We start from the raw sequence: 11213 nt of genomic DNA, 5'->3' as shown, positions 1-11213 counted from the left end.
GTTCACTCGGCTCATCGCCAGCGAAAATCGCTTGGGTATGAACACAAAAGACGCGTCGAAAAATGTCGGCGATAAGCGTACGCGATAATCGTCCCGGTGAGTACGAGGCTTAATATGCTGATTTGCTGCTCAAGAAACATAATTATTTGCAATGTTGTTGTTCTTAATATTTTTGTGGAAACTAATACATTTTTTTCAGGATTCTTTGATACAGAGTTCAAAAGAACAGAATTTATTTTAAATATAAATCTTTCGTAACATTATAAATGTCTTTAATGTCACTTTAGATCACTTGCATCCTTGTTCAATAAAAATATAAATTTTCTTAATAAAAAAAATAAAAAAAACCTTCTGACCCCAAACTTCTGAATGGTAGTGTATGAACGTAATGAGACAGGTATCCAGATATGGTTGACAGATCTTTAATTTCTCACTAAGTTCAAACTTTCATCTGTACCTTTGCCAACCCTTTAGAAAACCAGCTAGATCCCAACATAATATTCAACCACTGCGGCAGCATCAAATCCATCCCATGCGCAACTTCATGAGCAGGATCAGACTGGAGGAGACAACCTGCCTTTGAAACTGATCTTCAGCCTATCGCAGTTAAAGATTACGGTCCATGTTTCCAGCGGTTCCAATGTTCACACAGACGGACAGAAGCCCAATAAACTCCAGCGAAAGCAGTGATTTAACATCTACAAGGCTGAGTTACATGTGCCAGCATGAAGCGGGGAAAAAGTCTGGCATTTCAGACGCTTAATGGCGACTTCAAAGCTGCAGCGGAGCAACTTTATGTGAGCTCTCATATTTAAGTGACCAGATAGAGTGACAGGCCTCGCTATGTTCAAACCTCTCATAAACCTTTAACATCTATTAGCTCCTCCGACTCAGTGAACTGTGGTGCGCTTTCGTTCTTACCAAATCCTTGGCGTCCTGAAGAGAGTCTTCCGCCTCAGAGAAACTGAAACCAGCCACAGTGATGAACTGACTCACAACAGACACAAACTTATCGCCGTAGGTCTGAGGCTGACTCTTCTGGTACTCCAGCTCCTGTTGAGAGAGAGACAGAATTAAATAATAAATATTAAATAGGAAAAAGTGCATTTAATTCAGAGGAATCTCAAATCTCAAGCACTCAAGAAAACACCTTAGAAACCTAGCAAGGCTTTCAAACTTCAAATCTCAAAGTTCTTTCTAGTTTTCATGTGTTGTAACCATAAATAATGTTTTAGCCAATGATACTATTGTATAAATAGATACATTTGCTACACTGGATGACCTCATAAGCTGTAGAGCTTGTTGTAATTGTAGACAAAATAAGAGAATGTCGCTTACCGTCTCCATGCTTTTTAGGCCAGTGCGCAGATTGTTAATGTCTTTCTCCAGTTCAGTCATGCTGGGAAAAAAGGAAGAAAAATAAGTTGGAGAGAGAGATAATGAGAGATAATGTTTCACTGGACAATTTGCAGACCCTTTAATCTCATTTCGAATGGCTGGGGAATGAATCACATCAAACAGTATCTTCACACAGTGACTATGGTTTTGCCAAATAGGACATGTTCCTGGATCAACAACTTTTGTTGGTGCTGGAACAACTAACCCCATCCCAAACTATAAACTACCCCTAAAATGAGAGCGACATGATAGGCTGAAACTGTTCAGGCTCTCAGCACTAACCTTATGCCTAACATCTGGTTGTTAAAGGAATATTCCAGGGTTCAATACAAAGTTCTGTTGAAAAGTTGGGTGTTAAGTAAACCTTTTTTTTTTTAAAAAGGCGTATTTTATGCTCACAGAGGTATATTTATATGAACAAAAATAGAAACGGCAATATTGGGAAAAATTTGAATAAGCTTTTTGTTTTAATACATTTTAATTGTAATTTATTCCTGTGATGCAAAACTGAATTTCTTCAGCGTCACATGAGCTTTCAGAAATCATTCAAACATGCTGACTTGCTGCTCAAGAAACATTTCTCAAAATCAATATTTTTGTGAAAACTGAGACACATTTTTTACAGGATCCTAACATTATAAATACTTTACTGACACTTTATCAATTGAATGCGCCCTTGCTGAACAAAAGTATTAATTTCTTTAAAAAAAACAAAAACAAGTTGAAGCATTTGTGGTATAACACTGATTACCACAAAAATAATTACTCATCCCATGAATAGAAGCAGAAATGTGAAGCCTATGATTTTTATAAAAGCAATTACATTAATTCTTCTCTTAAAACCTGTGTATTATTTGAGCTTTGAAGCTGTTTAAATCATCTTTTTACTGTCGGTTTTGGGTTTAAGGCATTCCATTGTCACTACAAATAGGATACAGCTTTATACAGAAAAGGTCAGTAAGTGAGTTTTTCAAACTAAAATTATGCTAATATTGCATTGTTTGTCACTTGTTGCTGTACTGTCGATACAGTGAGTATTTTAACATTTACAGATGGGCCCTTTTCACTTCCATTTTAAGTGCTTTACTATTTTAGCCAAAATTTTGTTTTGTTTAAAGGGACAAGTGGAAATAAATGTTTGTGCTAATCAACATTATGCCACAAAGTTCTGTCGATTAGGCTTAACTTATACTAAACCCAGTGTTGTTCGTACATTATCTGTCTATTACATACACTCTTTTTGGAGACACAGAAACTCTTAAGTGGGTGTAATAGTGAGACTTGATCATTTTAGGTGCGTACTTGACTTTGGCTGCTTCTGGCACGTTGTGCAGATCCTCATGAATCAGGCTGACTTTAGGGTACTTCTGCTCAAGAATGGTAATCAGGTAGTGCAGCAGAGTGACGTTCCTATTGAGAAACACACAGCTTGTGTAACTGCATGGCTGGTAGGCCTTTAATATACAGTACTCGCACAAACTGAAGCCCTGTCTTACTTTTCGATGCTGGACTTGGTGTCAGCGATCTTGTTGAGAGAGGACACTTTGAAGCCATAAGCATTGCCCCTTTGGCCTTTGTTCATGTAGTTACCGAAGGCCAGCACCACCTCCAGAATCTGTCGAAGATTCTTGCTCTGAAGAACCTCCTTAGAGGCTCTACTGAGAGCTGAGGGAGAAAAACAGCATTTTTAATATTACACCTACACATTGCATTAACCTGCATGGTGTGTATATGCTTAATTTCACACAAGTCTAGTAGAGAACAGAACTGTATAAGAATTTACCTTCCACTTTCGGCTTGATTTCTGCTATTCTTTCTGCAAACTTCTTTTTGAAGTAAAGAGACTGCAGTCTTTGCTGGTAGTGGTCGATTCTGTGGTTTAAAAGCAGAATTGAAATAAAACACCATCAATTGTATGATAATATCTCATTTACATTTCCAGACGAAAGTTTGGATACAGCTGAATTTAAGCTTCTTATGATCTTAAACCTAAAGGTTTCTGCTTAAATGAAATTTGTTTTGGTGGCAATTACAAATGGTCTAAATTCAAATTTCTAGTGCTAACGTTTTGATTCATTTAACAATAACATTTGCATTATTTTAATGACTTTCATATTAAAATTGAATATAGTAAAAAGTGGAATACAGTAAAAATATTATATATAGTAAAAATATATAAAGAGGAATATAGTAAAAATGTGTCCAAAGAAAACCTCTTGATCTAAAGGCTTCTGCTTAAATGTTTGAAATAAATTTTGCTGACAATTATAGTGTATACATTTGAATTGCTCCTGCTAAATTGATCAACTATAAGTTCAATAAACATTATTATTTATGTTATTTCTTAGTTTTGACGACTGTACTTTTATTGTAAAATGTGGAAAATAGTCAAAATAAAAAATAAATATGTCCAAACAATTGACTGGTAGTTGATATCAAATAATATTTCATATAAAATATAAAGCATGCTAAAGTAGAATAAATAATAAATACTGAAAGAAAACTAACAAGGGGTGTACCCATAATGCATTGCTAGAAAACATCTGAACATCTGTGGTTTTTCATTGTTCTGTTAAAGCATGCCTGTTCGTGAGAGACGGGTCCCGTTTGCCGTATTAAAATAATAATTAAAAATAGTCCAATAACACCTACAACTTGTTTATTTTTTTTTAATAAATGGAGCCGCCCATTCTTCGTGGCTTTTAAATTTATGTCCTTGTGGGCTGACATTCTACAGAGATTAATGACGATGCACAATGAAGAGGTCAAAATATGACGACATGTTTCCAGACCTGTTTCAGCCAATTTCAGACTTTATGCCAAACTGAAGAAAACCACATTTGGTAACTGAAGTCAAAGATTATTATAGCGTGAAACTAAACAGACCAAGATAAGAACGTCATCCTGTAAAAGAGTTTATTTTCCACATACTGACCTCTACACCACCTTTAGCTTTGTGCGGAAACACCATTTAGTAGATACTGTGTGTTTTGATGGCTCTGTCCAGTCTGATGAAAGTTATCTCTATTTATTATATCCCAAACAAAGTGGCTTTTCATGACCTAAATTGATGGTTACCTGCTCATCTCATGAAGGAAGCGATCTGCCTTCGCCATCCGCTCCAACTCATGTTTGTGTTCCTCCAGAAGGTCCACGTCACTTTTTTCTGGCACGAACTTCAACAGCTGCAGGGGAAGAAAGCAAGCATACTAATGACTAAATTGGGCCAACCAATCAGAAATCATTTTGAAAGAAAAGTCTTAAAGGTACAGTACCAAAAACAGCCTGTTTGTTCATAAAATAAAATTAGAGAATAAAAAAAAGATATCCTGAGCCTTTTAAGTGATTTGAATGCAATGTGGCCCTATTAATGGAATACACATCCTCGTCACACTACAATAACTGTTTGATTAAACTGTTTGATACTGTTAAGATTAAAACAACAGCAATCAGAGGAGTTATAAAACCTGATTGCCATTATATTGCTTTTCAAGTCCATTTGGAAAATGTTACAAACATTTACATGCTGCTCTTATTTGGTGATTTGCTTTAAAGTTTAAACAGGGCGAGGTATACAAAGCTGCATTTTATTACCAATATAGCTACATTGCTAGATCAGGTTTTAATTAAACTACAAAAAGCCACAATAATGTGCTTCACAACTGACTTTACTCAGGCACGTGAAAAGCTGGTACAATATTAAAAGGCTTTGGTATGTTTTATAGTTTTACAAACTACAGCAAATTTCACCATCAGACAGAATGACAAAAATGCAAGGATGATATGGTGTCTTGCCAAAATTGCTTCTGCAAAACAATAATTGCATGCTGGCTTGGACTGTCAGGCTTATGTAATTAAACTTGCAGCCTGTGCAGACGCTGTATCAGCTAATCACAGTTCTGAAATGTTTGACGTCAATCCACTGCAGTAAAACAGGTTTGTTTTGTACATGAGCCACCTGGAGTTATGAGTTAAAGTGTGAGCTAAGTGATGGAGTATGTGGTGATGCATCTCACCTGCTCCAGCATATCCTTAGGTAGGTCTTCCTGCTCATCCATGGTCAGTATGGCTCTCTTGATCTCCTCGTTGGAGAGTTTTAACCTGCAAAAAGAACATTTGAGCAAATCAGTGCATGTGGCACTCCTCATTTTTGAGTGACCCATACAAAGAAATAATCTGGTCATATTTCCATATCGTTTTTCTTTTGAATTTGGGGGGATATGACAGTTTCCTTGAGATTGGCCATTATGGCATCTAATACTTCACCAAAAAACAAACAAAACAACACCACACACACGCAAAAAGATTTTAAAAAATCCTTCATGACTATGTTCATAGAAAAGGGCCAGTTTATGACAGACAGACAGAGACAGACAGACAGACAGACAGATAGACAGATAGACAGATAGAAATAATCCTAAATAAATAAATAAATAAAACAAAATAAATATATGAGGCCAAACAAATAAAAGAAATAAATAAAAAAGGCCAAACAAATAAAATAAATAAATAAATACACCAAAATAAACAAACAAATTAATTAATAAACCAAATAAATAAAAACAAATAAAATAATACATAATAAACCAAAATAAATAAATAAATACAGTATGCACAAAAAACAATGTTCTGAAATAACTGAACTAATGTTTCTAGGTGCAGTAAATGTTTAAAATTGCTAAATTCCAGGCTTTATTAACAGCTGTACATTTTAATCAAACACATAAAGTGGGCTTATGGGAGAGATCACCGGCATCTCTGTTTATTGCCGCTGCTATGGCGACTTGTGACGCAACAGAAAAAAATCCTGGCTAGGATCATTTTATGAATAAAACGCTTGGCTGCAATTGTGTTTTAAACACATCGTCAACCGTCAACAAAATGGCTTAAGTAAACAAAGAATTGTTCTATAGTGAGTCATGCAGGAAGGTGTATTACTGTGAATGAATCTTAAATGGTCAAAGATGGTGGCTGTGGGTTTCTAATTTACAGACTCACTTGGAAAGAAGAATGTTGCAGTTTTGTGCACGCCGTCCATCGATGACAGACAATTCTCTGACCTTTTTAGAAGTGACGGTGTCATCCTCTGATTCTTTCTGTAAAGAATGGAATGCACTGAAGGTCAATATCACACTGAAATGAAGAGTAAAATACTGAGAGAGCAAGCTAGTGATGATTTCACACTTGAGGATTTTAGTGCGAATCGGTAAAAAAAGTTTGAGTGCTTGTCAGGTGTGACACTTAGAGACTAAAACGTTTGCAAACATAGCGTGGTTCAGTACACCATAATAGTCTAAAAGCAGAACCATAGTGATTAGAAACAATCAAATGCAGGTTTGGACTCCAGCAAAAACACAGAATGCGAAAACAACAAGAAACCTGCCGTCTCAAAAGTAAAAGCCAAACAGAGTAATTTTTCAAACACAGGACAACATGCTCATGACACAACCAGACATCCACAACAACAGAGGCTGAAAACAGTCATCTCTTCCTCTTTAGTGCCAGCTGGGGAGCAGACAGCAAGAAATTGCGTGTTTAGACGATGGCACGTCGGGTTTTATTTGGAGGAGGAAGAGGGTGAAAGGGAATGTGTCCAAGAACAGGGGGATATTTGTTTTTTAGTTGGTGGAAATCTGTCTCCTTCGCTGTTGCATAAACTCCAGATGCATGCAAAACCAACTGCATGCCTCATAACCAACTTGGCTAATTACAAACAGAGACATCTTGAAATGTTGGCTAATAAACTGAAATAGGTCTTTTGGTTCATTGCGTTTTAAGCTATGCTACAAAAAGGCAACAATTTGGTGATTGTCTGCATAAAGAATGCACTGAACATTACATGAAAAGTACTATGCAATAGATGGTACTTTGATACCAAATTACCTACTGATTACAATATTTATATATGGTATTTGGGTAAATCTCACAAAAATGCAAGAAAACGTCATATTTCATTTCAAAACCAAAATAAGAAATTATATTTTGAAAGAATAGAACATATCTAAAACTAATTAAGATTTTTTTTTTATCATTGTGACATTTTTAATGACATTTAAGCACAAAACTGAAATAGGTCTTTTGGTTCATTGCGTTTTAAGCTATGCTACAAAAAGGCAACAATTTGGTGATTGTCTGCATAAAGAATGCACTGAACATTACATGAAAAGTACTATGCAATAGATGGTACTTTGATACCAAATTACCTACTGATTACAATATTTATATATGGTATTTGGGTAAATCTCACAAAAATGCAAGAAAACGTCATATTTCATTTCAAAACCAAAATAAGAAATTATATTTTGAAAGAATAGAACATATCTAAAACTAATTAAGATTTTTTTTTATCATTGTGACATTTTTAATGACATTTAAGCACAGACAGTTTAATGCAAAAACTCATTTTAATATATCAAATATGATTTTAATATGATTTTAATGGTGATTTTGGGGTGAAATATGACCAGAAAATGTATTTGTAAGATTCAACCATTCATATGTCACTACAACAAAGTACTTCAAAGAATACCATGTAGCTACATGTCCGAAAAGCATGGCATTACCATGGTATCATCACCAAACTAAAGAGTCAGGTCCGAAGACCACTTACCTGTCTAAAGATATTCAACAGGGAGTCCTTTATGGCAAGCGAGAAGCAGGAAAGTGTTAGTTAGATCAGGAAATATATAAAAGGGCAGGAGTAAACATCATGCAGAAAAAAAGGGTGATACAATACAGAGGGATGGACAGAAACTGCCTGACACTGCAGTATTTCTCATAGAATGCATTTGGAACAATGTGTGAGACGTTTATAATAAAGGAGCAGACGTGTAAGGATTCTCATCATTCCTTTATGTCACTGATGAGTTACCTGCTGTCTCTGGTAAGCAGAGAATGTTTTCTCAATCTCCTCCAAGTCCAATTGTTTGAAAACTTTGAGGTCGTCTAGGTCCAGCCACACAGTCCCTTCCAGTTTATTCTGCAATACAGAGATGGATTTTTAATTAATTAATTAATTATAATTAAATAGTTTAATTACAATTAATAAGAAGAATAAAAAAAAGATATAAATAAACTCACACACACTGCAGTGTCGTAATATTAAACTATTCTTTTTTTAATAGATTGTTTCAATCAATTGTTTCGATTCAAACTTTGTGCAAGTAGGTCTTTAGCAATAAACTTTATGTACTCACTTCACTGAGTTTGGTCCAGTTGAAAGACTTGAGCGGATTGGACGGCTGAGGGATGTTCTTTTTCTTAAGCGTGGAGCCCAGAAGTCCTCCAGGGAGAGGAGGAGCACCAAAGCCGGGCAGGCCTGGTGGAGGTGGTGGTCCGCCGGGGGGAGGGGGTGGTGGCGGCGGTGCTCCACCTGGAGGTGGTGGAGGAGGAATGCCAGCCAGACCAGGTGGTGGAGGTGGAATGCTACCAGGGGCCAATGGGACGAGTGGGGGGCCTCCTGGGATATTTGTCCTCTGAAAATACAAGACACAATAGGATTGTGAAGCAAAAGTGTTGAGAGGCTTTGAATATGAAGAAAAACAATGCAAAACCACATTTCGGTCTGATCTAAAACCCTGTTGACAATGCATTTTTAGGCCCAGTTGAGAAAGCTTTCCCAAACTCTAGTCTAGACACTAGGCTGTTTCAGTTATGCTGCCACAAACAAACAAGTACTACTGGAACTACCATGATTATTCTGGATATGATATATATCCAAATATGCAACTATTTGGATATGATATATATACTGTATATATATGCAACTATATTTTATTCAGAACCAAAATGTATGAAAAAAATAATTAGAAATCAACTATTTCACACCAATTTAAAAGAAGTAAACCATCCTATAGTGGTTTTCTGGTCTTAGTTGGTTTAAGATGGCCTGACCTCCCAAACTGGCCAAGATAGGGTTCAGCTGGATTATCTGGTCTTTTTTACACCAGATCAGCCTAACTAGAAGCCAAAACAGGCCAGCTAACCATCGTAGGCTGGTTTAAGCAGGTTTATTTTTTTTCGGCAAGGAGCCGAGTGCTCGTTCCAGTTTAAACTCTTATGAGTTTCCATTTCAGTTAGGTTGCTGTAGAGAGAAAACAATTCACTGGGTTTTGAAAGAGTCACATTGTGCGTATGTAACATACATTACTCATCTCATGTAGCCGGGCAGAAAGGTCAGCAACTTGCTGCTTAACAAGCTTATGTTCGCTGCTTTCCTTCTCCAGCTTCTCTTTCATCTTATTGAGAGTTTGCATCATTTCTTCCTTCTCTTGGGCTTTTGCATCACACTCCCTTTCTTTCTTCTCCAGCTTCTGCTGAAGTTCATTATGTTCTACGATTCAAGCCAGAGAAAAAAAAAGTAAAAAGTTGAAATCAAAATGCACAAACGCTTCAGTATTTGACAACATCAGCAATGTCACCGCTGATTCCCATGCAGATGAAGGCACGTGTAAACACATTCAAGGCCTCCTGAGGGTAAACAGTCACTTAAATCAGTATTCGGCCCATAGAAGGGTCATGTACCTTTTCTCATTTTTTCCGCTTGCTCTTTCCATTGTTTCACCTCGTTCTCGTTTACCAACCTGTAAAATCAAACAAGAGAACAGTATTGGGCACTTCTGAATGGTAAAAGGGATAGTTCACATAAAAATTAAAATCCTGTCATCATTAAATCAAAAGGAGAAATTTGTGTTCCACACAAGGAAGTCAGGGTTTTTTCAACATGAGAGAGCAAAAGATCACAATTTTCATTTTTGGTCAACTATCATTTTCAATGTGTCCCTAAACCACAAAACTTGGCATTCATAATTCATAAAAAGCACAAAGATGACTTCATATTGGTCGGGTAGGACCAGCAGGAAACCAAGGAACTTTGGTGCGAAATGTTAAGCGATCAGAGATGCCCCTTAAAATGAGAGTCAAACTTCAGCTCTGTAACATTTGATCAAACCACCAAATGTTTTCCATATGCATTCTGCATATTTGTTTTTATTTGACTGAAACTGTCCCAGACCGTCTCTCAGCTTTCGACTTGTTTGAACTAGAGTGAAGTTGTGTCTCACTTTCTAATTAATCCCATGCAGAAAGATGACACAAAGATGTGTTTATTTTAACTCTTGTACCACCAACTTTTCAGTCTGTACACACAGTTCTGCGACTGTCATGTTCAATCATATTCTGGATAGGTCTTTGTTTATAAACATCAAGCAACAAAATCTGAGGTCTGGCTCTTTCCTAATATGTGATTAGATACAGGTGAATGGTTACTTGCTTAAAAATGACTTTGGGTCTGGATTATGGATTTGGGATTATATTTTTCTGAGCAAAATTACTTAAATCAAAAAATTATATGACAGGCCGTTTCGGAGAGTATTAAAACTCAGGATATTAATAAATGAGAAAAAATGAGGACACCAGGGCATAATTTAGTTAAATGTAATGACACATATCTCTCACTCACATTCGCACTACGTTCTTCACGTCGAAGTTCTCAAGGGGAGCCACATCTGGGTCATGACCCTTCTCGTTCTGCAGGACAATCTGCTGGACAATTCGGTCGAGGAGGAGCCAGTACTGCACAGTATTTCCATTTCTTTTGTCTGAGTAAAGAGAAGAGATGATGGTCAACACTTGCAAGCAGACTTCACAATGTTTATTATAGTGACTGATATAATGCATATATACTGTATACACTACCATTCAAAGTTTTGGGGTCTGTAAGAATTTTGTTTTATTATTGCTTTTGAAAGAAGTCTCTTACATTCACCAAAGCCGCATTTATTTGATCAAAAATACAGTAAAAACTGCAATATTGT

The 11213-nt window shown here is 36.4% G+C and overlaps 1 protein-coding gene across 5 annotated transcripts in view; it reads right to left on the bottom strand.

Annotated features, from left to right (window-relative positions):
• Positions 1-11213, bottom strand: part of LOC107751774 (disheveled-associated activator of morphogenesis 1-like) — a 47593-nt gene that overhangs the window by 1117 nt on the left and 35263 nt on the right. For 4 of the 5 annotated variants that reach the window (XM_016567543.1, XM_016567542.1, XM_016567544.1 and 1 more), the window contains 14 exons: positions 10859-10997; positions 9922-9980; positions 9543-9730; positions 8595-8873; positions 8270-8377; positions 8009-8035; positions 6397-6494; positions 5415-5499; positions 4477-4583; positions 3182-3270; positions 2895-3063; positions 2701-2808; positions 1339-1399; positions 922-1053 (listed from right to left, as the gene is read on the bottom strand). In XM_016567543.1, the coding sequence (XP_016423029.1) occupies positions 922-1053; positions 1339-1399; positions 2701-2808; positions 2895-3063; positions 3182-3270; positions 4477-4583; positions 5415-5499; positions 6397-6494; positions 8009-8035; positions 8270-8377; positions 8595-8873; positions 9543-9730; positions 9922-9980; positions 10859-10997 (1649 nt within the window). The remainder of the gene's footprint in view (positions 1-921; positions 1054-1338; positions 1400-2700; positions 2809-2894; positions 3064-3181; positions 3271-4476; positions 4584-5414; positions 5500-6396; positions 6495-8008; positions 8036-8269; positions 8378-8594; positions 8874-9542; positions 9731-9921; positions 9981-10858; positions 10998-11213) is intronic. The other variant, XM_016567547.1, reaches the window with a different exon arrangement.

This window comes from Sinocyclocheilus rhinocerous, unplaced genomic scaffold, assembly GCF_001515625.1.
Source record: "Sinocyclocheilus rhinocerous isolate Xijiao unplaced genomic scaffold, SAMN03320098_v1.1 scaffold993, whole genome shotgun sequence".
In the NCBI taxonomy this organism is placed as follows: domain Eukaryota; kingdom Metazoa; phylum Chordata; class Actinopteri; order Cypriniformes; family Cyprinidae; genus Sinocyclocheilus; species Sinocyclocheilus rhinocerous.
Note: the sequence above shows the minus strand (reverse complement) of the source record. Positions and strands in the feature narration are given on the sequence as shown.